The sequence below is a fragment of the Protopterus annectens genome, chromosome 1.part0, assembly GCF_019279795.1.
Source record: "Protopterus annectens isolate FY-2018-M chromosome 1.part0, PAN1.0, whole genome shotgun sequence".
NCBI classification, from domain to species: Eukaryota; Metazoa; Chordata; order Ceratodontiformes; family Protopteridae; genus Protopterus; species Protopterus annectens.
The window spans coordinates 1,870,072,274-1,870,099,223 of record NC_056725.1 but is presented as its reverse complement, the minus strand read 5'-3'; the positions used below and the strand labels follow the sequence as shown (position 1 = coordinate 1,870,099,223).

Genomic DNA, 26,950 nt, shown 5'->3' with positions numbered 1-26,950 from the left:
ACAATGCAGTGGTGTAACTCCCCAGATCTTGTTTGCTGCTAATACTGAACAATATATCCATATCTAATAAACATATACATATAAATATATATCTAAGTGTATACTACATGTACTGGAAGGAGAAATAAGCTGAGACAAAGAACTCCTGAAGGTAGTGGAAATCTACCAGGTCCACAAGGAGTCTTTGGCAGGGGGAAGGAGGGAGGGCTCGTAAGAATGAACGGCGAGCTGGACAACAAACATGAAACGTTATGGTGAGTACATAACGTCTTTATGTTATGTTGTCCTATCTCGCCTTCATTCTTACAATGATGGGACAGCGTCCCTAGCACCTTTACCCTGGGTGGCTCACGGGAATACACCTTTAAGCACTGTGGAACCAAAGGATGCCCTGTCCTTGGAGGCCAAATCCACTTTGTAATGAGTGATAAAAGTATGTGGAGTAGACCAAGTAGCTGCTTCACAGATATTATCTATGGGAATTCTGTCTTGAAAGGCAGATGACATAGCCATTGCTCTAGTGGAATGAGGCTTCACTTTGAAAGGTAAATTTTTGTGATTTGAATTATAGATGAAAGTTATACAATTTGAGAGAGTAGTTTTTGAAACTGAGGATCCTTTTTTTGGATCAGAGAAGGATACAAATAATTGGTCAGATTTTCTGAAGCCTTTGGTTCTATGCAAATAAAATCTGAGTTGTCTATACATGTCCAGTTGATGTAATTTGTACTCTGCCTTGTTGCTATGGTTAGGAAAGAACACTGGAAGCTCTATGGATTGGTTTATGTTGTTTGGAGAAGAGACTTTAGGTAGAAAGGATGGGTTTGTACGTAAGGATACCCTATCCTTATGAAAAATCAAATATGGTGGTTTAATAGAAAGAGCTTGCAATTCTGACACCCTTCCAGCAGAAGTTATAGTCACTGGAAACAAGGTCTTCCATGAAAGGAACTTGAGGTCTGAAGACAAAGAGGGCTCGAAGGGAGGTAACGTGAGATGAGACAAAACAAAATTTAGATCCCAAGGAGTAAAGGGTTAAAGGGAGGTCTTAATAAGGAAGCACCTTTTAAGAAGGCACTACACAACCTGTGTGACATTAAGCTGGAAGTATTATCACCAATATGGGTTGAATCTTGATGGTTGCTGCAGCTGAGCCTTGTTGAAACAGTTCCGCCAAAAATTCCAAAAGAGAATGAATAGGTGCAGGGAAAGGATCAATGTTCTTGTCTTGAGCCCAAAGGGAAAACCTCTTCTATTTACTAGAATACAGCTTTCTAGTGGAAGATTTATGGGAGGACATTAAGATATGTCGAACCGTAGGAGTGAAATTATGAACCCTGACTAAACTAGGAAGTGGAGAGCCAAGCTGTCAGTTTTAGGGTGTGAAGAGAAGGATGAAGCTCCCCTGACATATGAGTCAGCAGATCTGGCACTGGGTCCAGAATCCAAGGCTTTTCCTGAAGGTGAGGCCAAAGGAAGGGGAACCAAACTTGGCGAGGTCAGTAAGGGGCAATGAGAATTATCCTGCTTCCCGAGCTTTGTGCTTTCTGAATAACTTTGTGTCTGAGAGGAAATGGTGGAAAGGCATATAGAAGTCCCGAGGGCCAATCGTGAGCAAGAGCGTCTCTCGGTGTCTCCCCCAGAGGGGGAATTAGGGTAAACTAGTTGCTGCACTTGGCATTCATGGGAGTGGCAAAGAGATCTCAGCAAGGCTGTTCCCATGTTTGGAAAATCATTTTCACCACATTTTGATTGAGAGACCACTCATGAGGCATTAGGATTGCTCTGCTCAGCTTGTCCGCTATCACGATGGACTTCCCCCGAAATGTGCGTTGTGATTAGAAAGTGCTGGGAAGAAACTGCCCATTACCATACTCTTAGGGCTTCTCGACAAAGGGGGTAATATCTGGTTCCCCTCTGCTTGTTTATGTACCAAACCACAGACATATTGTCTGAGTGGATCGGAGTAGTCCCTAGAGGGAAAGAGTCTTGAAGTGCTTGCAATGCAAGAAGCACTGCTCTCATCTCTAGAACATTTACATGCAAGTGAGCCTTATGTTCCTGCCATGTACCTTGGATTGTTCTTCCCAGATAATGTCTCCCCCACCCTATCTGGGAAGCATCCATGGTCACTGTAGCTATTGGTTGAAGTGGAACAAAGGGTCTGCCCATTGTCACATGAGTGGAGTGTATCTACCATCTCAAGTCGTTCTTGCAAGATTCCGTTATTCTGATCAGATGAGACATTGGAAGCTCTTGAAGTGACCATTGGGAGAATAATAGCCATTGAAGAATCCTCATGTGTATTCTGGCAAGAGGAACCAGTGTAATCGTGGAGGCCATTGTTCCTAATAAGCATAGAATTATCTTTGCTTTCACTTTGTTCTTGGTAAGGACGTGAAGTATCTGCTGTTTGAGTGCTATAACTGTTGGAAGACGTGCTACCATAGATGAAGTGTCTAGATCTGCGTCTGTGAATCTAATATGTTGACAAGGCAACAAGGCAGATTTTTGAAAACTTACTGTAATGCCCAGTTGATTGCATATGTCCAAAGTTAGGTCCCTGGCTTGTAGAAGTAGATACTTGGTGGTGGCAGATAGGAGCCAGTTGTCTAGATGGGAAAATACACGGAATCCTAGACGTCTCAAGTGAGCCATGACTACTGCCATACATTTGGTGAACACTCTGGAGGCTGTAGTGAGACCAAAGGGCAGAGCTCTGAAATGGTAATGGCTGGCTCCCAGACAGAAGCGCAAGTACCTTCTTGATGTCCTGTCCATTTTTATGTTGTAGTAAGCATCCTGAAGGTCTATCAAGCACATCCAGTTGTCTTTCCCTAAAAAGGGAAGTATAGACTGCAGTGTCACCATTCGGAACTTTGACTTCTTGACAGATTCATTTAACTTGCTTAGGTCTAATATGGGCCACCAGTCTCCTGTTCTTTTTGGCACTAAAAATAATCTTGTGTATGTTCCGAATCCCATTTGGTCTCCAGGGACTTCTTGGATGACTTTCTTGTGGAGCAACTTCTGAAGCTCTAGAGGTGCCTGTTCACTTAGATTGGGTGGAACATCTGGGAGTGATTTGGTCTGTGGGACAGGTTTGGAAAAGGGGATGAAGTATCCTCTGAATATTATGTTTAGTACCCAATTTGTGATATTTTGCCAGGCTTCTGGGTACATTGATAAATGTCCCCCGACTGCCTCCAGAGTAGAGCAGTCGGGCCTCTTTTCACGAGTGCTGATAAGGGAGTCTGCAAAAGGAATCATGGTCACCCGGGTTTTGCAGGCTCCCTCTTGCCTCTGGGGCACGTCTACCATTATTACCTCCCCCTCTGCCCTTGGAGAAGGTATCACCCTGTGTATCTTAGAAAGATCTCTGGGATCTTTTGAACCACATCTTTCTGCTCTTCTGACCTTTAGGATAAGGTCTTGAAGGTACAGAAAAACGTACTCCAACAGCAGAGAGAGTTTTCCCTTCCTGCTCGCACCGGGTTAGAGTGTCTTTTAGTTTGGGTCCAAAGAGTGAGGAACTTTCAAAAGGGGCATTAGTAAAGGTAGACTTAAAGGGGTCTGCAAAATTGCACAAGCGCATCAAGGAGTGTCTCCTAAGGGAAACTCCAGAACCCGCTGCCCTGCTTGCTCCATATGCTGCATATGATATGAGCCTCATGGAGGAGTTGACAATGGAATTTCAGGTAGACAGCTGGAAGGAGACCTTCTCATTCACCCCTGCAGCTAATGAACCTTGTAGAGTATCTCCTAACTCTTTCAGATCATCTCTTTGTAGCCTCGTGAAATGGAATAAGTAGTTCAGCAATCAAAGTGAGAAAGTCGCTAAAGAAAAGATGCGCTTCCCGTATCTGTCCATCGTTCAAGAGTCTTTATTCGGATGATGAACAGATGAGGAAGTCTCTGCAAGTTCCTTCTTGGTGGATGCTGCCAACACCATAGCATCTACGAGTAACTCCCTTTGTTAGAAATTCCTTGCCCAAAGGAGCTGACAAAAATTTCTTTGGCCTCCGAGGGATGGGTTCCGTAGTGCCGGGTGACTTCCATGCCTTTCGACTAACCAGGTCCATTAGTTTATTGAAAGGCAGAGACACCCAGGAGGCTGAAGGTTGAGACCCAAAAGCCTTCAGGTACACTGAGTCTCATCAGAACGGGTGGTGGTCTGCCAGCCACCTCTTTGCTTGAGGATCTCTAGAATATCTGCAAATGAGATATCATCAGAGGACTGTGGGGACCCCTCCGACTCATCAAGGTCAGTGTCTGAAGTGATGGACTTATCTGGGGAGTCAACATGCTTCATCTTCCAGGTTCTCTTCTGAGGTGGCTCCTTAGAAGGATATTCTGGGGAGGCCTGCGATGAGAAGGGTTCGCCCAATGGGGGATCCTGAGGCTCTGGATTTCTGCTGTCTTGAGGAATGGGTGGTGCTGAGACAGTAGCTGATGCCTTGGGAGGATGAGTACTGGTATCCCTCTGAGGTGCTGAATGGGTAGACACAACATGCTCATCAGCTCAAAGGCGGAACTCGCCAGCTCCGAAGACTCCCTAGGCTCCGAGGAGACAGGGGAAGGCAACAAAGCCAACAATATCGGACCCGAGGCTGATGTGGGAGCTGAGCTGATGCTCCGAGGGGTAAGCTCAGCACCAAAGAGGATCGGGGCTGAGAATCCCCCCAGGGCCGACAAGGGTCCCTCGGCTCCTAGACTCACCGGACGGCGTCGAAAGAGTCGGAGCATATGCCGGCTCTGTGAATACCAAAGGGGGTCCCGGAACCAACAGGTCCACAGTAAGCGGTACCGAGTACGCCGGCTCCGAAGGACCAGCTTGGCTCGGAGGAGGAACAACAGTGGGTACAGCAGGCTCCGAAACTAAATGGTTGGGAGCCGAGAATAATTTAGTTAGCACTGGTGACTTGAGGAGTCTACGCACCACCCGTTCCAAATCATCATCTGATAAGCTTCTTGTAGACCTGGAAGACAGGGAAGGAGATCGAGACCTATGGAGGACTGGCCATCTCAAAGTCAGAGAAACTGGCGAAATCTCAATGGGCCAGCTCTGAGTGGAGGTATCCTGTTGCTCTGAAGGCTTTGGAGCCGAAGTACCAGGCCTATCAACCAAAAGGACTTCCGATGGCTCCGAGGACTGTGGAGCTGAGGAAGTAGTGGCCTTTGAAATTTTTGGGAGTTTGACTGGCGGCTCTAACTGAGCCGATGTTGCTGGAGATTGTCTTTTATGAGATTTATCCTTTTTTGAAGAAGGAGACGAAGAAGAGGAGGAACAGCTATGAATGGCTTTCTCAAAAGAAGGCTTTAAGAATGCTTTTAGAATCAACTTGTTTCTTCTTTCCTGAAGAACTCTAGCACTAAAAGAATGACAGATGGTGCAGTCTTCTTGGAGATGACTAGCACCAAGGCAGTAAACACAAACAACATGTCAATCTGTGATGGACATTTTTTGCGAGCACTTTTGACATTTTTTAAAGCCCGAAGGCTTATGTTCTCTCTCTCTCTTTTTGGTCTTTACACATTTTCCAAATAAGACCTTAACAGCAATAGCAAAACCACAACAACAAAAAATATTAGCTAAGACTAATATGCTAAAGCTAAACTAAAGGTTATTACAGGACAACACAAGGAGCAACAACCAGGGAAAGAAAAATAGAACTTCTAACTAAAAAAGTTCTATTTTCCACACAAAACAATAAACAGTACAAGCCCTCTAATGTAAACGGGCGTATAGCTCTCTAACTTAAACGAACTATAAGAGACACTAACAATGAACAAGAACAACTACACGGGATACCAAAGGGACCTAGAAAGTGACGGCAAAAGCCATGCTAAAGGGGAAAAAACTATCACTATTTAACAAGAAGCAGCAAAGAGACACAACGAGTTAAACCTAGTAATAATAAAGCTAAATATATGCAAAAATAGCAAGTTTTGACAAAGGTAAAAAAAATATCACAACTTAGCCATGGCCAAGATGAGCGCATCCAACCTCGTAAAGCGGCAAACGAGATCTGGCGAATTACATCACTGGATTGTGGGATACCTTCTTGCCATGAGCCAGGTTTGAGACTTTCAGCTAAGTATTCAGCCGAGTTGGAGCCGAGGATCGGTTCCAAACCTATCATTGTAAGAATGAAGGTGAGATAGGACAACATAACATGTCTTATTTTAGTGCATCATAGTGCTATGTAAAAACAAAATGTTTTATTTTTTTTCAACCTTTGAGATACAATTACTTAAGAATTTTGCTTTCTCAGGAATCCCTTTAAAATGAAGTTGGAAGGTTTATAAACACAGCCGGCCTTAGGCAGATGCTAACTAGGCGTTCGCCTAGGCCGCCGCTCTAGCAGGGGCACTTTTCCAGTAATCTGGATGATGTAAAATGGGGGCACAGGATGGTGTAAGGGGGAGTGCTATGGAGACCTTTTGCCTAGGTCACGTGTTGACCAAAGGCTCGTCCTGTTTTCCAAACAATGTGTTACCAATTAGTAGGTTCATAGGTTCATACTAGGCTATCTGCCCTGGGGCAATTATAAGCCTAGCCCGATTCTGTATGGCTTACGCCACCCCTTGATTTGAGTATACTGTGCCCTTTTTAAGGTTTAGTTTACTGTGCCTCTGTCTAATAGTGACACGGGAGTAATCCCTGGGACAAACCTACGATCCCCCATCCACCTATCGAGATTCTTCTTGAAGAGATTCAGTGAGGTGCTCTGCCTCACATGAACTGAATTCCAGAGCGAAGGGAACCTCTGGGTTATGAACCTGTCCCTCCAGCAAGTTCTATTTATTTCTGTGCTGAGGTTCAAGTCCCTCGAGCGTGTGGCTTTAAGGGATTTAGATTTACTGAGGTGGAGCATGTCCATTAATTCTGGATTTGACATAGCTTTGTATGTCAGGCATAGATCGCCTCGAAGTAGGCGGTATGCAACTGAGTAGAGCTGGAGTTTTTTTAACCGAGCAGCATATGGCATCTGTTTGAGACCCTTGATCCTCTTGGTGAGATACTTTTGGGGTCTTTCTAGTTGCTGCAGGTGTCGGGTAAGGTACACCACAAAAGGGGCATTGTATTCTATGATGGGCCTGATGAGGGATGAATAAAGGGGCACGATTACCTCTCTTGATCTAGATGTGAAACCCTTCGTGATGAGGTGGGCTATGTAGAAGGTCTTTTTAACCACTTTGGTAATGTGGTTTTCAAAGGAGAGATTGCTATCAACTTGGGTCCCCAGGTCCCTAATAACTTTCTCTGTACTTAATGGGTTTCCGCCTATGTGGTATTTTGTGGGCACATTGATTTTGCCAAAGGGTATGACTATACATTTTTTGGCATTTAGCTTTACACCATGGCGCTGGCACCAGGTAGTAAGGATTAAAATTTGAAGACAAAAGCAGGCTATGGTGCAGCAAAAATAAGTGTCCCACTGCAAGTAAGTGGATGGTACAAGGCAACAGTACATGAACTTTTTCTCCTGCTGTGAGCTATCAATCACAACAGCAAACAGCTCAAATTACTTTAGCCACTTTGATAGATACGAAGGGGAGGTGTTTAGGGGGAGGGAGTTGAGTTTACGGACCACAACTCTACTACTACTCTATGCTCCAGACCAGAAGTGTATCCCTCACTGGTAAGATCAGACCATAAACTAATCTCACTGGATATTCACATCCCGACCCCACCCCCTGCCCAGAAAACCACAGTGAAAAACTTCTCTAAAGCAAATTTCACACTCCTCAAAACCGAGGTGGAATCCTTCAAAGCCCCCGGGCCTGTGGAAAATATGGCCCAGACCGCAGAATCCTTTATAAACGCATTCTATGAACACCTTCAGGAATGCATGGATCATGCGATCCCAAATAAAACCAAGATCCAATTCTCCAAAGGCAGACGTCCTGTCTGGTGGACCCCAGCCATGAACAAACTATACAATAGAAGGAGGAAGCTACTAAATGATAGAGCAAAATCCCAAAAAGGGAAGGCATCACTGATCAGTATTAGCAAAAAACTACGGGCACTCATAAAATTGTGTAAGGCCAGCTTCAAGAGAAAAATTGCACAGGACACTAAGGATAATCACAAGGCTTTCTTTAGTTATGTTAGGAACCTGGGTGGTAATCCCCAGATATGCTCAGAATTAGTCCAAAATGACAAAAAATACACCGAACCCACAGACATTGCCAACATCCTAGCTGACAGGTTCAGCGCAAACTCCCCCCCTCACCAAAAGGGCAAATATCTATCCCAGCAGAGTGCTGCCCCCCTGACATCTCAGATGCTCTGGTAAGAGCCGCCCGCTCCAAAGCAAAAAACACAGCATCAATGGGACCAGACGGTGTCCCGGGCTGCGTCCTACATGAACTCCAAGAAGAGCTAAACCCAAACATAAAACTACTGTTCAATCTCAGCCTTACTACAGGATATGTGCCCAAAGTGTGGCATACAGCAACAGTGGTCCCTCTCCATAAAGGTGGTGCCTCAACGGATCCTGGAAACTATCGCCCCATAAGCCTGACTTGCTTGGTCTGCAAGGCTATGGAAAGGATCATCATGGACCTCATAAATAAAGATATTGGGGACCTACAGACACTGGATCCTACCCAGTTCGGCTTTGTTAAGGGCAGATCATGCCTCTTAAACCTGGTTGATTTCTTTGAAACAGTCACCAAGGCCATTGACGAGGGGAAGGTGGTCCACACAGCCTACCTGGACCTCGCAAAAGCCTTCGATACAATACCCCACTCGGGCATTATAGATAAGCTCACCAGCTTAAATATAAACCCCTATGTCACTAGATGGATTGCAAACTGGCTCAAGGACAGAACCCACATGGTTAGAATTGCTGGAGCCATGTCAGACTCCAAACCAGTTACAAGTGGTGTCCCACAAGGCTCAGTCCTGGGACCTCTCTTGTTCGGTATATATTTCTCGGACGTACAGGCCAACACGGAAGGACTGTGGCTGACCAAGTTCGCAGATGACTGCAAACTGGGCACCATAATCGACTCTCCAGCCGACACAAGCATCCTCCAAAAGGGCCTCATAGAAACAGACAACTGGTGCCAGAGCCATGGCCTCAAGCTAAATGCCAAAAAGTGTATAGTCATCCCCTTTGGCAAAAACAAAGTGCCCACAAATTACCACATAGGTGGTAATCCATTAAGTACAGAAGAAGTAATTAGGTACCTGGGGACCCAAGTTGATTGCAATCTCTCATTTGACAACCACGTGGCCAAAGTGGTTAGAAAAACATTTTATATAGCCCACCTAATCATGAAGGGATTCACATCTAGATCAGGGGAGGTCATCGTGCCTCTTTACTCATGCCTCATCAGGCCCATAATTGAGTACAATGCCCCTTTTGGGATGTACCTTACCAGACACCTGCAGCAACTGGAAAGACCCCAAAAGTACCTCACCAAGAGGATCAAAGGGCTCAAACAGATGCCATATGCTGCCCGGTTAAAGAAACTCCAGCTCTACTCAGTGGCATACCACCTGTTCAGGGGCGATCTGTGCCTGACGTATAAAGCCATGTCCAACCCGAAATTAATGGACATGCTGCACCTCAGAAAATCCAAATCCCATCGAGCTACGCGCTTGAGAGACTTGAACCTCAGCACTGAAATAAATAGGACATGCTGGAGGGACAGATTCATAACCCAGAGGCTCCCTTCACTCTGGAATAAAATCCCAGTCCAGGTTAGGCAGAGTCCCTCATTGACTCTCTTCAAGAGGAATCTTGATGAGTGGATGGGAGATCGTAGGTTTACCCTGGGTATCACTTCTGTGTCACTGTTAGACAGAGGCACAGTATACTAACCTCGAAAAAGGGCATAGCAAAATAAATTTAAAATGGGTGGTGAAAGCCAAACACATTCTGGCTAGGCTTATAAATGCCCTAGGGCAGATAGCCTAGTATGAACCTATGAACAACTCAGGAATAACAAAAGAATGAAAAGTGTCCACTTTAGAAAGAAAAATAAGTAACAGGCACTAAGAATACTGTTCTGTGTGATTATCCCTGTTTGTCTTTTAAGTAGTCATTAAAAAGCAAGAAATGGTAATTAAACCTAACCGAATAAAAGAAAGAAGGGCATATGTGAAAACTCAGGTAAAATTAATGCACTGACAGGAGCTTAGGAGCTATGACGTATAATATTTTAAAGCAAAACACTGCATAGTGAGATACATACAGGATGACTAAAAAATCAAGATGCCAGACACAATGTCGGCAGACTCTGGAATTACATTTAAATATGTATATATATATATATATATATATATATATATATATATATATATATATATATAAATAAAACAAGTACAGTCTCTCCAAAAGTGGTGTTAAAATGTAGGAAACATCAATATATGATGAAAGAAATTAGAAGTTATGTACTCACCATAACGTTCCATCTGAGTAGGTAGTTCATTTGTCTGCAACCTGTGGTTACGGATCCGAGCCGGCAACTTGTTTCAAGCTAATGGATCCGAGCTCCTAGCTCCTCCCTTCACCCATAATCCCCTGCTAACCCTCCATGACCTCAGATCTAGTTTGCCGCGCTTGTGGATGGCTGGATCCTTTTGAGCTCGTCAGCTAAGTGAAAATTTTACTACTTGTATCTAACTTTCCTGTCAGAATTTTTTTCTTTTTTAGTTAAAATTAATCAGGTAAAAGTGTGTAAGTGTTAGGCTCCTTATTTTTTGTTCTTTAATTAGTTACCCTTCCCTTCGCTGGTCGTTAGTCTATGAGTGTGTATTGCTTTTCTTTTGGGGCCTGTGTGTGTGTGTAGTTGTTAGTTTTTTCTTAAAAAAAAAAAAAAAAAAAAAAAAAAAAAAAAAATGGCTGAGGCCCCAAAAGCCATATTTTCCAAATGTACCGAGTGTGGCCATAAGCTCTCTCCGGCTGATGGCCACACTCAGTGCGTTTGGTGCCTTGGGGTTGAACATCTTACCTCAGGCTGTACCATCTGTGCAGCGTTCAACCCCAGGGCACTGAAAGAGCGGAGGTCGAAGCTGGTCCTGGCGGGACTTTTACCCCCGGACTCGGCTTCGGCCTCCGCTACCTCTGCTGCTCCCGTGGCTCCACCACAGCCTGTGGTCGCTGCCACTCCTGCCCCCCTGCCTCCGTCCGGGACTCAAACTCCCGCTAAAGTGTTGCTGACAAATGAACATCCTACTTCAATTCATGTTTTTTCAATCTGTGGGTATGGTTCTCCTTTAATAAGTTAAGTGTACATCTTGCAAGATAATGCCTTGGTAAAGATTACCACTGTTTAATGACCCAATGACTGTCACAACTAAACCTCTTTTCTTCTCTGATGTATCTAACGCTCTTATTATGCCAAAACTGCTTGAGTGCATCTCTTTCACCTGAAATTAAATTATATCATATCTCCTTTGGTAGCTCAGAAATCAGTCTACAAGTAAAGAAATAATTATTAAAAAGTTGTACAACTCTTTACAAAACTGGAAAATTTGTTTATGTTCCAGCAGTAAATATAGAAGCATTTATCAAATTCAGGAATTAATTAACCCAAGACAAAGAATGAGAAAAACAAAATAAGTGAAAAAAATCAGGTAGGGTAAACTGTTTAAAGCAGGGTTGTCCAACCTTTTGGCTTGCCAGGGCAGCATTGAGTGAACAGAAATTGTCTTGGGGCCGCATACAAAATATATCATATAGTTAAAGTTTTTGCTGCCGTGGGTGACCAAAGTCGACCTCCTGGCTGTACTGTAGGTGCATTCGAACAATTAATAAATGTAATAAATGCCTAATATTTGCCTTAAAATTCTAATTCTAATTCTCTAATCTAACAGTTAACTCTAATATCTTAGTTAATATATATTTACAAATAAACAGATATTCAACTACAGCACTAGCATTTCTCAGTGGGAAAACCACTCCAGCAGTCCAACTACGTAAGATGTCAACATTAGCAGCCCTACAATACTATAATCCACAAAAATAAGCCAATACATTTGCAATAAAGTAAAGAATTCACATTACTGACTTAATAAAACAATTCTAAATAAGCTACAAGAGGGTCTCACCCAAATAAATGACTGGTGCCAGAAACATGGCCTCAAGCTAAATGCCAAAAATGCATCATCATCCCCTTTGGGGAGAGTGATGTCCCCACAAATTATCACATTAATAACAATGTGTAATCAGTTGTGAGGTGCTTGGACACCCAGGTTGATAAAAACCTAACTTTTGACCATTATGTTGTCTCCGTTGTACGGAAAGCTTTCTACATGGCCCACCTCATTAGTAAGGGTATCTCATCCAGGGACAAGGTGGTCATAACATCCATGTATTCTTCCGTTATAAGAGCCATTATTGAGTGCAAAGCCCCTTTTGTCATGTGCCTCAGCGAAACACCCTGCCAAAAGAAAGACTACAACCATTTCTGACAAAAAAGGTCAAAGGACTAAGTTCACTTAGTTATCCAAACTAAAAAGCTTCTTGCTCTCTTCTGCCTCTCACTGGCCCCTATAAATTTCATCTCTGGCTTGCTTTCCAGGCTAAGAAAGATCCTGCCTTAAGAGACTTCCTCCACCTCCGAAATACTGGTTATACTTAAAATGCTCACTACAAAGACCACAGCCTTCACTGCAACATAAACAAGCCACTTTGTATGGACAGGTTCTTGATACAAAAACTTCAAACTTCTGTAAAAAAGTTCTTCTCATTATCAAACAATGTAGTTCGGCAACACGACAAATGAATGGATAGCCATAAATGTACTCCTTGAGTAAGTAGCATAGCCTTCATCAAACCGGATGGAAAATCCACATACTAAACTTTCCTAGCTGGATGGCTAAGATGTAATACTGGTTACTCAAGTCTACTTGCCCAAGAAGAGGGGCCTATTTAACTAAGAATTCCATTTGCAAAAATATATTCATACATATTAAATCTCTCTCTCTTACACACACACACACACACACACACACACACACACACACACACACACACACACACACACAAAAGGAGCCCCTACTTCTAAAATAGGCAACCTCGGTAATCACATGACACACACTTACTGAATGAAATTGCCTTGAAGTAACAATATCTGGAAAAAAAATCATATTAGAGATGGACTCATCCAACTAATTTCCCACCACCAAAAGGACCATCAATAAATTAGCAAACAAATGCTCAGCAAAAAGTAAATCAATAAGAAATCTATAAACTCTCTAAGATCATACTACATACTGGAATAAACATATAACTTCCCTCCAATCTAAAGCCATTTGACATTCAGACATTTTAATTTGTGCAGAAGTTATTCACAGACTGACAGTTTACTGAGCTGTCACATTAGCACTCTATGCTTACGTCCGAACCAATGAAGCATACTTGTCAATTCCAAAAGAATTAAAGTAGTTTAATAAGAAGGTTATTTGCAAGGTTACATGGCAGTTTATATTGGAAATAAGCAAAGATATTAAAAAAGCTCTGTTTCTCATAATTATGCTGAAAAGTCTTCCAAGGTAAATACACTCTTCTGATTTAGTATGGAACCATACCTCTCAACCTTAGAGCAAGAAATCTGGAGAAAGAGAAAAATAAAAGTGGGACACAGGCCCAAAAATAGTTATGCATCACAGACACCACTGAAACAACTGTAGCTGCAAACATTATACATCACTTATAATCTTTCTATCCCATCATTGTCAGTTAAGCATTATATGGCTCATTCAATCCTGCCTTCTTTTGCAACAAAGAAAACCATGCTTTGAAATGACAAACACATTAAAAATAATAAATAAAGCACATTGCATCCACATCCTGCAACTTCCTACCTGCAAACAACCACAGAGCTTTCACTGAAACTAGGGCTGCTTATTTCCCCAGAATGACAGCTCTCCCTAATCAAGTCTAATGGTATACAATCTACCAAGATCTGGGCTACCTGAAATAAATTAAATTATGGCCTGCACACTGGAAGTGCACTTTGTTTAATTAAACTATATTTCTAAGCCCACTTACTGTATTTTTTCAGTAACATCCCAATCTCAATTTCCAGGTCACTTTACAAGACATTAGCAGTGGTAGACTTGGCATCCTCCAGATCCCTACAAGATCACACTCATACTGCTAGCATTGTCCATTAAATGTAAATATCCATTCACTGCAAATGGCAAGAAGCTAAATCTTAACAAATCTACTTTTGGCATGTCTAGTATCCAAGTATTAGGTTTTGAAACAAATAACATTCTCCACAGTCCGTAAGTCTCTGTCTTTAATAATCATCTACAGTTGCAGCCCTCCCAACACACAAACACACACATACACACTAAAACCCCCAACATTTAAAAAATGACATTGTGCCCACCTGATTTGCCAGTATTGATGATCCACCAAAGCTATACTTATTGTTGTCCAATCTGCTATAGCTTAGAACCCACCAATGACAAAACAGTACTGGGTGCTTTTTTATTTGTCAGAAAAAAAAACAATTCAGCTTTATAGGGTTCCTATCAGCAGACCGAAGATGCATGTTTCTGAATGCATCTTGGTCGAACTGACAAAACCGAAACTGCAAAATATCGAAGCGGCATGTAAGCAAATTCTTTCCCTGGGAAAGAATTCACTTGGCCGCTTCGGTACTATGCTGTTTTCGGCACTGTAGTGCGGTCTCGGAGTTGATATATATAAGTAGGTGGGTGTGGGGGGCACTACTACTCACCTCTACCTTTGCAGTTACTCTGTCCAAGGGAACATCAGTACCCATAAGCAGCTGTGGCTCACATTCACTCTCACTGCTACAGCGTAGCTCACTTCCTGAAGTAACCACCTGACAGTTTGGTTTTGTAAGCTTTCACTTACATGGGGTCAATTAATCACCGTTCGCTTACCTAATCATTCGGTGATCTAATATAGACCCACTTTATATGCTACAATACCACAACGTCAATCCACTACTGACACATTAACCTTAGGTTGCTGTCTCATTCTTACTCCCTGGAACTGTATTACCTAGGATGACTAATTTTATTTCCTAAGAAAAAGACACAAATTGAAAGATGAAGCGAAAATCCATACAGTTGAGAGGTATGATTTCATATTCAATACAACACTCTCTCCATCAGGAAAGCCACAATTTAATGAAAGTGTACTTTTAATGTACGATATATTTGTGAGCTAACTTATTAGTGTTCAGTAGGTAGACTGATAGTCATTAGCCTCTTTGTGCATGTGTCTCTCTCTGTCTCTGTCATGCACACATACACACACTCTTCTTCTACTTTCACAAGCACAAATATTCTGCTTTCATGCATGTACTCACTCATTCACTCCCTCTGTACTTACCTATTAACACAGGTAAGTGTTGTCCCTTTAAAAGGCAATGACGGAAAATCCATACACGAGTCCCTCTTCGGCGAGAACACACACTGATTCTTTGGCACAAAATAACGGCGGGAACACACAGATCCTTCTTTGGCGCAAAAAAATCAAAACTAGAATGGTGCTTTGGTGCATGCGCATACCGACAGAGTTAAAGGTCACGGACATGAAAAGCACAAAACAAAAAAGTGTTTTGGGGCATGCGTATATCGATGTTGCAGTTAGAGGTCGGGGGCCGCATGGAAGAGGTCTGAGGGCCGCAGGTTGGACACATCTGGTTTAAAGAGTTATTGTTTATGCTACTAACATTCTAATGCCTGGCATGTTATTACTATTAACCTGCTCCTAGCATTATCCTGCCTAGTTTCAAGTAATAAGTTTGATACCTCTTTTCAGATTTTACATATATTATTTTTTAATGATCATAGCTTTGCACTGCCAAAACAAAGGAAATGGGAAAACTGCAGGCTGAGCCTGAAAAACCTACTGCACCTGATGTAGCACATATCTTTCCAGTAAAATAAAAGTGGCAGATGGACAGGATAGTGGAGAATAAATCTCCTCTTTCTAGCCATTTACATGAGACAGGTCAGGAAACAATCACACGTAGGTGACTCTTCTTAGAAGCCTATGCTAATCTAATCAATGTTGATGGAAAATCTGACAGGCTGTTAGCAGCAGATAAAGTTTAAAAATAAGCCAAATCCTACTAATGTTTAATAGAAGGAATACTTTAAGGAACACAAAAAAAAAAAACATGTTAACCAACCTATAATCCATGTAAATGAAACTGAAGAATAGAAAACTCTTTACCCTCTAGCTGAGGAGAGGATTTGCCCTTGAGGACTACGAGGTGACATCTGGGGGGTGCTGGACATAAATTCAGTGTTTGGAATTTGCACAGTTTCTGTTAACATTTCATTCATCAGGTCGAGTGCCTCCAAGACACGATGTTCATGATGCTCAGACAACAGCAATCTACAGAAACAGCAGCAGCAAAATAAAAATATTAACTTCTTAATCCAAAGTTATACACAGTTTAATGACATCAGTAACAATGATAAAAGTAAACAAAATATATATTTTTTTAATATTCAGCTGAAGCCAGTATATAAATCATTGCCTTTGATGAAAGAGGTGTGTGCAAAAATAATGGCACATGAGTAGGATTAAGGAAAGAGAAGTTGTGTGTAGTTCTGAAGAATCCATTGCACTCCAAATTATCCTTCAGTAGCAAAAAGCAGTAGCAAGATGTCTTGTTACTCAAAATCTTAATGGAATCTAGGGACATAATTAAGCAAGTGTGGCTCCCAAGCCTTGTATGGCTCTGAATGCGAGTAGCCTACCCATCTGCGGCAGTGAAAATTGTACTTTTCTTACAGAAGGTGAATCACTGTAAAACAAGAAGTTATGTACTCACCATAACGTTCGATGTATGGATTCTATCTCACCTCACATTCTTACCCGTGGGTTCGGAGCCGAATATCGGCTCCGACTCGGCCTATTTTACTAGCTCAAAAGTCTCTGATTGGCTGGGCTAAGAGGGTATCCCATGGTACACTGCTCCATATCCCCAGATCTAGTTTGCTGCGAACAACAAAATTAATTCATGCACACCTCGCATCCATACAAACAAAAAGCTATTCAAAGGGTCTCTGCTGGAGACAACCTAACTTCCAAATCCTCCAGGCAGGGGGAAGGCGGGAGGGTAAGTAAGAATGTGAGGCGAGATGGACTAAATACATCGAACGTTATGGTGAGTACATAACTTCTTGATGTTATGTAGTCCTATCTCGCCTACATTCTTACCCGTGGGACAGCGTCTCTAGCACCTACATCCTGGGTGGCTCGTAGGAAAATACTCCTGAGAACTGTGGAGCCAAAGGAAGATCTGCCCCTGGAGACCACGTCCAATTTGTAATGAGAAACAAATGTGTGAGGAGAAGCCCAAGTGGCTGCAGCACATATATCATCCATTGACAATCTAGCTTGATAGGCTGTGGATGTGGAGACCGCTCTTGTGGAATGGGCTTTGACTGGAAAAGGCAAATTTTTACCTGCTGTCTGACAGATGAAGGAGATACAGCTGGATATCCATCTAGTGAGCGTGACCTTGGATACCGGAGAACCAAAACGGTTTTCTGAAAAGGAAACGAAGAGTTGGTCAGATTTCCAGATATCTTTTGTCCGGTGTAGATAGAAGCGTAATTGTCTATGTACATCCAATTGGTGAAATCTGCCTTGTTAGAAAAGTTGGGGAAGAAGATCGGCAATAGACTGATTCATATTAGACACAGAAGCCACTTTGGGAAGGAATGATGGGTTTGGTCTAAGTGAGACCCTATCTTTATGGAAGATCAAATATGGGGGTTTGATTGTGAAGGCTTGAATTTCAGAGACCCGCCTCGCTGAAGTGACTGCTGTTAAAAATGCTGTTTTCCATGTTAAAAATTTTAACTCACAGGTAGCTGCAGGCTCGAATGGTGGTAGAGTAACGGCTTGAAGAACATAACTGAGGTCCCAGGGCATGACAGGTTGGGATACTGGGGGACGAAGTAATAGGGTACCTTTAAGGAATGTTTTACATAGTCTGTGTGCCATAAGGCTAGGTTCATTAGCTACGTGGAAGTTTGATATAGCCGCCAGCTGAACTTTGATGGTGGCTGATGCGGACCCTTGATAGAACAGCATAGACAAAAACTCCAGAATTAAATCAATTGGAGCCGTGTAGGGATCAATGCCTCTAGAATAAGCCCAGATAGAGAACCTTTTCCATTTGCTAGAGTAGATTTTTCTAGTGGATGGTTTATGAGAGGACGATGATATATGGACCACTTCTGGTGAAAAATTGTGACGTCTGACTAACGATGGAAGTGGAGTAGCCAGGCTGTCAACTGGAGTGTCCTCAGAGAGGGGTGGAACTGTCCCGACATGTGCGTCAGTAAATCTGGAAGGGGTTCCAGAATCCAAGGAGTGTCCACAATGTAAGGTTGAAGGAAGGGGAACCATACCTGACGAGGCCAGTGTGGGGCAATCAGAATCATTCTGCTTCCCCAGGATTGGGCTTTCTGAATCACCCTTGAGAGAAGGGGAAACGGAGGGAAAGCATAAAGCAGACCGGTGGGCCAATTGTGAGCCAGAGCATTCCTGGGTGATTCCCCCGGTGGGGGATCAGCGAGAAGTAGTTGCTGCATTTCGCATTGAGAGGGCTGGCAAAAAGTTTGCAGCAAGGCTGACCCCATCTGCTGAAGATTCGCTCTGCAACCAGGCAATTCAGGGACCACTCGTAGGGCATAAGAATCACCCTGCTTAGCTTGGTCGATATTACACTGGTTTTCCCCGGAATGTGCACTGCCACCAGAAACCACTTGGGAAGCTATTGCCCAATGCCACACCCACATGGCCTCTCTGCAGAGTGGGTAACATCGGGTTCCCCCTTGCTTGTTGAGATACCACACTACTGACATGTTTGTCTGAGTGTATCGCAATAGTCCCTAGAGGAAAAACTTCTTGAAGTGCCTGCAACGCAAGAAGCACTGCTCTCATCTCCAGGACGTTTATGTGCAAATGTATCTCGTGCTCCTGCCACGTGCCTTGGACTATCCTGCCAAGATAAACCCCCCGCCCCCACCCCATCTGAGAGGCGTCCGTGGTCACCGTGGCAACAGGGACGGGTGGAACAAAGGGCTTTCCCCCATTCAAGTTGTTGGTGCACAGCCACCAACGGAGGTCCTGCTTGCACCTGTCTGTGATTAAGATGGGATGGGATAGTGGAAGTCTTTGGAAAGACCATTGGACAAAGAGGAGCCATTGAAGAAGTCTCATGTGTAATCTCGCTAGAGGGACCAACATGATAGTCACCGCCATGGTACCTAGGAGTTGTAGAATCACTCTTGCCTTTGCATGTCTCAGGGGCATCAGCGTGAGTATTTCTTGTTGCAACACTGTGATCCTTTGTTGTGGTAAGAATGCTCACATTCGAATGGTGTCCAACTCTGCTCCTATAAAGGTGACACGCTGTAAGGGCAATAAGGCAGATGTTTTCCAGTTTATTGTTATGCCTAATCGGTGACATAGACTGATGGTAGCGTCCCTGGTCTGAACTAGTTGATGCCTGGTGGGGGCGGTAAGCAGCCAGTCGTCCAGGTACGGAAACACCTGTAATCCTTGACGTCTCAAGTGAGCAGTCACCACTGCCATACACTTGGTGAACACCCTGGGGGCTGTGGTGAGACCAAAGGGCAGGGCTCGAAACTGGAAGTGACTGGCTACCAGCTGGAAGCGTAGGTGACACCTGGATGCCCTGTCCATTTTGACATGTTAGTAAGCATCCTTAAGGTCGATGGAGCACATCCATACTTTCTCTCCCAACAATGGGAGAATCGATTGTAGAGTGACCATACGGAATTTGGATTTGTGTACGTAATTGTTGAGTTGACTGAGATCTAGTATGGGTCTCAGGTCCCCTGTTCTTTTCGGCACCAAAAAGAATCTTGAGTAAGTCCCTAATCCGATTTGGTCTGAGGGGACTGGTTGGATGGCTCCTTTTTCTAGCAGATGAGCTATCTCTGAGGCTGCTTGATCCCTTTGACTGGGTGGAACGCCTGGGATTTTTCTTATTGGAGGGGGTACTGAAGAGAATGGAATGAGGTAACCTCCGGAAATTATCCTTAATACCCATCGGTCCTGGGTAATGGTTTCCCAGTCTTCCGGATACAAGGAAATTCGACCCCCAACTGGCTCCGGATAAGCACAGTCGGGCACACCCTCAGGAATGAGAGTATGGGGAGCCATGGAAGGAGTCGCGGTCTCCGGAATTGCGGGAGCCCCCTCTGCCTCTGGGGTGACATCTCCCTGAATAACCCCCCCTCCCCTGCCTCTGGAGGGGGGTTCACCTTGTACAACCTTTGCGATTTCTTGAACCACACCCCCCCCCCTGCTGGGCCTTGGGATAAGGCCTAGACGGAAGGTAAAAATGGACCCCTACGGCAGACAGGGTCTTTCCCTCTTGCACGCACCTGGTGAGGGTGTCTTTCACTTTGGTCCTAAACAAGGAGGAACCATCAAATGAGGCGTCAGTGAAGGAAGACTTGAAGGCCTCCGCGAAGTGACACAGGCGCAGCCAGGCTTGCCTTCTAAGGGCAACCCCTGAGCTGGCCGTCCTACTCGCTCCCTCGGCTGCATATGAAATGAGTCGCATGGATGAGATCACAATGGAGTTGAGGGTAGAAACCTGTGCATTAACTGTCTGAGCCACCGCCTCAAGTATGTTACCCGCAAGAGTATCTCCCAGCTATTTGAGGAGATCTCTCTGGAGCCGAGTGAAATGAGACAAGTAATTCAGCTACCGTAAAGTAAAGGTTGCTGAAGACAGGGTACGCTTCCCGTACCGGTCCATAGTCCTAGACTCTTTGTTAGGAGGATGGACCGACGAGGAAGACTCCGCAACTTCCTTCTGGGTGGCTGCCGCCACCACCATGGCATCTACAGGGACTCCGTTTGACAGAAACTTTTTTCCCTGATGGGCGGAGAGAAATTTGTTGGGACGCCTGGGTACGGGCTCCACAGAATCAGGGTTTTCCCACACGCTTCGACAAATAAGGTCAAAAAGTTCATCGAAGGGTGGAGACACCCAGGAGGCCGAGGGTTGAGCGCCAAAGGCCTTAAGGAATACTGACTCCTCCTCAGAAGGAGTTTTGGAAGGCCAGTCTCCTCTTTGTTTCAGTATCTCCAGGATATCGGAGAAGGAAACATCATCAGAGGAAGACTTGGGGGATCCTTCCGATTTCTCGAGGTCAGTATCGGAAGTGAGTGAGTCCTGGGAGTCTATGTGCTTCCTCTTGCACAATTTCTTTCTGGGAAGTTCCTCAGGCACTGGCTCTGAGAGACCTTCAGAAAGTGGGGGACAGCTCGTGGGGGTGTCCTTAGGGCCTGGCGCTCTACTGTCCAAGGTTAGGTGAGTGTCAGAGGCTTTCACCGGGGTGGTACGGGATGGAATGACCGACCCGGGTGATGTAGCTGATGATCTGGCCAGCGTGTTCCGCATGGCCTCGAAGGCAGGTCCCCCCAAGTCCAAGGACCGACCGACCTCCAAGGCCACGACAGGGGTCCCCCGAGCCGATGCACCGAGTGGGAGACTTGGAACCGACAGATGTCCTGAAGTATCCCCTTCGGGCCCGACCGAGGAGACCCGAGTCTCGAACCCTGTGGACAGAACCGACATGGTCGGAGCCGAGGTCGGCACCGATAAACCCAAGGGAGGGATCGGAGCTGACGCAGGAACATCACTCGGAGCGAAACATACCGGCTCTGACGACAAAGATGTGCTCGGAGGAGGAATCATCGAAACAGTCATAGGAACTGGCTCTGGAGCCAACTGGGTCGGAGCCGAGAACAATTTTGCCAACACCGGCAACTGCAGGAGCCACTGCACTACCCTATCAACATCCAAATCAGAAAGCCTGGAGGATTTGGAGGAGATGGATGGAGACTGGGATCTCTTATTTGGTGAACCATGCCTCACACTAGGTGACCGGCTCCGAATGAGTTCGAGAATAATAGGAGCGGATGCTGATTCAGTTAACACAGATACCTCCTGCGGCCCCGAGGACAGTGGAGCCGAGGAAGCAGAGTCCAATACAGTAATCTTCTCCGGAGGCTCCGAAGATGCAGATGGAGCCGGAGACCTTTTTTTGGACTTGGAGGCTTTAGATTTCGGCTGAGAACTGGAAGCCGAGTCTATAGCTTCCTCAAAAGATGGTTTAAGCAATCCCTTTAAAATCAATCTGTTTTTCCTCTCTTGGAGCACCCTAGGACTGAATGCGTGACAAAAGCTACACGACTCCTCTAAATGGATGGCTCCAAGGCAGTAGATACACACAGAGTGTCCATCTGTGATGGACATTTTATATCCACATTTGGAACATTTTTTAAAGCCAGAAGACTTATGTTCCTTCTGATCCTTAGACATGATCTGCTAACTCTAGAGAACAGTTAACAAAACTTTTCAAAACGGGCAGGAAAGCCCACAAAAGTACACTAGAAAAAGTACAGTTTTGTACCTACCATAAATGTAGATGTTCGAAGATCCACATTGCTGCAGTCATAACCTGTGGGTAGTCCGCTGTCCTCGGTCGGCCCGAATACCAAAGTGTTAGGCTGGCGTCGGTCATGGTCGCTCAGATCTGATGTCAGTACGCCGTGGTATTAAAGCGCATGACCGACGCCATATCCTCAGTCTTTCTTGCCCCAGATGTCAGAAGGCCTTAAAAAGAAAGGCCATACCCAAAAATAGAAAAATACCCAATCACCAATATAACAACAATAGATACACCACAAACCGCACAGCCACCACAAACTACAGAGGGGAAGGAGGGAGGGTAAATTAGACTGCAGCAATGTGGATCTTCGAACATCTACATTTATGGTAGGTACAAAACTGTACTATGTTCTTCATCTCACATTGCTGCAGTCATAACCTGTGGGTAGAATCCCAAAGCAAAGGTAAAGGGAGGTTGGTAAAATCAGATAGCATTAGGAGCTGCTAACATGCCCTGTAAAACTGCAGTGGCAAACCCAGCCCTAGATTTGGAATAAAGAGGAAGATGGTAATGTTTAGAGAAAGTGTGCACTGAACTCCAGGTAGCTGCCTCCAAAATATCCTTTGTAGCTACTCCCCTTAAAAAAGCAGTAGAAGTGGCCGTAGCCCTAGTGGAATGAGGTCTGATTCCAGCCGGAACCTCCTTGCCATGATGAGAATAACAGGAAACAATGCAATGCCCAATCCACTTAGAAATAGTTTGTTTTGAAACAGGTTTTCCTTGAGATCCCAAGGCAAAAGAAATGAATAACTGTTGGGACTGCCTGAACCCCTTAGTTCTGTTCAAATAATAACGTAATTGCCTGTGAATGTCCAAAGAATGCAAAATTTTCTCCCCCTTATTTTGGGGATCAGCATAAAATGTAGGCAGATGAATAAATTGGTTTAAGGCCACATTAGAAACAACTTTAGGCATAAAAGTAGGATTAGTACGTAGTGAGACCCTATCCTTATGAAATATCAGGAAGGGTTCAACTGCCATTAGAGCCTGTAATTCAGATACCCTTCTAGCAGACGTAATGGCCAACAAAAAAGCAGTCTTCCAAAACAATACTTCAACTCTGAAGTAGCTGCAGGTTCAAAAGGAGGTAAAGTGAGCTTTTCCAACACAAAATTGAGATCCCAGGAAGGAGTAGGAGCTCTACGTGGGGGTCTTATGTTCTTTGCCCCTCTAAGAAATTGCTTGAACAAAGGGTGAGAGAATAATGGTGGGTCACAATCATAGTGAGCAGAAATGGCTGCAGCATGAACTTTTACAGAGGAGAAAGACAAACCCTTGTCTAATAATTCTGTACGATACTGAAGTGAAACACTCAAATTAGGCACTGAAACATCAAAACTCTTTGTTTTGCTCCAAAGAAAAAATCTCCTCCATTTATCTGCATAAACTTTCCTTGTACTAGGCCGTCTGGCCTCCAAAATGACATTCAGAACTTGTTGAGGAAGCTGAGACCCCCCAGGGTCTAAAACAGAATACGCCAGGCTGTCAGATGCAGGGACTGAATCCTGACATTGCGGAAATGATTGCTTGCCTGGGACAAAAGGTGTGGAATTAATGGCAAAGGCCAAGGAGGCTCCCGTACCAAAGTCCTCAGCAGAGGGTACCAGTGCTGCCGTGGCCAATCTGGAGCTATCAGAATCATGCAAGGCTTGTCCTGCCTGACCTTTAGGAGCACCTTGGGAAGGAGAGGCAGAGGGGGAAATGCATAAACGTGAAGATTGTTCCAACTGAATGATAGAGCATCCACTTTCCAAGCTTTTGGGTGAAATAGCTTTGTGCAAAACTTTGGCAGTTGGTAATTCAGTGGAGAAGCGAACAGATCTATGTCTGGAGTCCCCCATGCCACCGCCAACTGTTGAAAGACATGAGGATCCAATTTCCACTTGTGGGGATCCACCATCTGTCTGCTCAAAACATCTGCTAAGGAGTTCTGTGCTCCTGGCAGAAACCTTGCCTGAAGGGTGAGGTGCATACTGAGAGCAATCTCCCACAAAATCATAGCCTGTCTGCAAAGAGGGTACGAATGGGTACCCCCCTGCTTGTTGATGTACCACATGACTGTTGTGTTGTCTGTCTGAATCAACACTTGTCCTGGGTGAAGTAAATCCTTGAAAGCCATCAATACAAATTGGACTGCTAACATCTCCTTCATGTTGATATGCAAATGTTGTAGTCTGGCAGGCCACGTGTCTTGAACCCATTTTCCATTGAAGTGTGCTCCCAGGCCATGTCTGAGGCATCTGTCGTTAAGATCTGACTGCCTCTGGTCGGGTCACAGAGAGTCCCTTGTTTAGGTGACATTCCTGAGCCCACCACAAAAATTCCCTTTGGATGCAAGGTATCATCGGAATGACAGTGTCCAAATCGTGGCAGTGTTGAGTCCATACGCTTTTGAGATACCATTGTAGCTTCCTCGTATGCAGTTTGGCATTGGGAAGCACCACAATACAAGATGCCATGAACCCCAAGGCTTGAAGGACTGTCCTTGCAGTCAGCCTGGACCGTAGAGACAATTGCTGGAAGTAAAGGGTAAGATTTCTTTGTTTGTCCGGGGTCAGAAATGCCATCTGAAAAGCTGTATTCAGTCTCACACCCAGAAAGCACATGTCCTGAGAGGGTACTAGACTGGACTTTGTTTCGTTCACAGAATACCCTAGGCACCTTAATACTGCCATAACGTACTGTAGATGGTGAAGTAACTCGACTTTGTCTTGAGCCATTATCAGGCAATCGTCCAAATAAGGATAGATTTGTATTCCCCTTAACCTTAAGAAGGCTATCACTGGTGCCAGGACCTTTGTGAACATCCTGGGCGCAGTAGATAAGCCAAAGGGCAATGCAGAGAACTGATAATGTAAAGTCCCAGCCCGAAAACGCAGGAACCTCCTGCAGCTGGGCCTGATAGGAATGTGAAGATAAGCCTCTTTGAGATCCAGAGTTACCATCCAGTGATCCTTGCCTAAAAGAGGCAGAAGTTGTTGTAAAGTTAACATCTTGAATTTTGGAATGTCCAGGTATGTGTTGAGAATAGACAAATCCAGAATTGGCCTCCAAGTGTTTCCTTTCTTTGGTACAAGAAACAGGCGAGAATAAAATCCTAGGCCTACTTCTGACGGAGGAACCCCCTGGATAGCCCCCATGTTGAGAAGTAAAGCAATCTGTTTGTAAGCCTCCACCTTTTGCTGAGAAGGAACGTCTGGCATGCCTTTGAAAGGAGGCAAGGTGTGAAAATAAAACTTGTAGCCTCGAGCTATAATGTCCAACACCCATTTGTCCTGAATGACTAAAATCATTTTTCCTGAAATGTGCCAACTTTCCTCCCAGAGGAGCTGCCAGACAGGAGGGATCTGGCAGCTGGAGATACAGGTCATTGGGTCTGTTTACGAAAAGGCTGACCCCTGCCTTCACCTGAAGATTGTGCAGGGGAACTCCACGTCCTAGGTCGAAAAGAACCTTGAGCATGAGCTCTGCCCCTACCACGTCTTGATCTGCCCCTAGACTGTAAATCAGAAGAAGGATAAGCCCATCCCTTAGTAGGCCAATTTCTGCTAAACTTAGGGGGCTGCACCTGTAAAAAATCCTTAACTGTTTGCATAGACTTAGCTTTGTCTTCCATTTTCTTCAAGACTGACTCCACAGGAGAACCAAACAAAACTTCAGACTGAAAGGGAGCATCCAAAATTCGAGCTTTAACATGCTCTGACAAATTCTGATCCTTAAGCCAGGCATGCCTACGAATAACTGATCCAGTGGCAGCCACCCTGGAAGAGGCCTGAAGAGCATCAAAACCACACTGCAAAGAATGCTTACCCACCTGATCAAAGGCATGAACTAAATCCTGCAATTCCTTACACTCAATGCCCTCTGCCAAAGCATCAACCTTAGATTTCAACTGACTCAGGAGAAAGTTCTGGTACTTCAGCATATGAAACTGGCAATTCAAAGCCCTCATTGCTAGAGTGGAAGAGGTATACACTTTTTTCCCCACCTATCCAAAGCTCTAGAATCTTTATCCATAGGAACTGGATTCTTTACAACAGAAGCTCTGACTCCCTTAGGACCCTGGCTAATAGTTTCTGGGTCAGCTCGGCTTTCATACAAGTATTTATGAGCCTCAGGCACTCTGTAATACCTGTCAGGCTTGACCGGGGCAGGAGGCAAAGAATCAGGATTTAGGGAAGCTTCAGAGAAAACATCTTGAACAACATCCAAAACAGGGGGTATAGCCAAGGGCCTATGCTGTGGTAAAAACAAAAATTCCCTAAGTCTCTTTCTAGAGTCTGAGAAATCCTGACATTCCCACTTAAAATGCTCTCTCATGGAATGCAGGGTTTCAGAAAAGGAAAAATCCTCTGGGGGGGAAGCAGAAGGAGTAGAATCCTCTGCATCTTAATCAGAATAAGGAGGAAAATCCTGAATGTCTTCAGCCGAAGACTCCGAGTAATCTGAAGAATGTTCCAATCCTTCCACCTCTGG

At 44.4% G+C, this 26,950-nt stretch overlaps 1 protein-coding gene across 1 annotated transcript in view; it reads right to left on the bottom strand.

Moving 5' to 3' along the window:
* The window catches only part of LOC122800481 (ciliogenesis and planar polarity effector 1-like), a 351,077-nt gene extending 334,728 nt beyond the window's left edge, over positions 1 to 16,349 (bottom strand). The window contains exon 1 of the mRNA XM_044069925.1: positions 16,188 to 16,349. Within this exon, the coding sequence (XP_043925860.1) occupies positions 16,188 to 16,300 (113 nt within the window). The 5' untranslated portion in view covers positions 16,301 to 16,349. The remainder of the gene's footprint in view (positions 1 to 16,187) is intronic.
* Between the last annotated feature and the right edge of the window lie 10,601 nt (positions 16,350 to 26,950).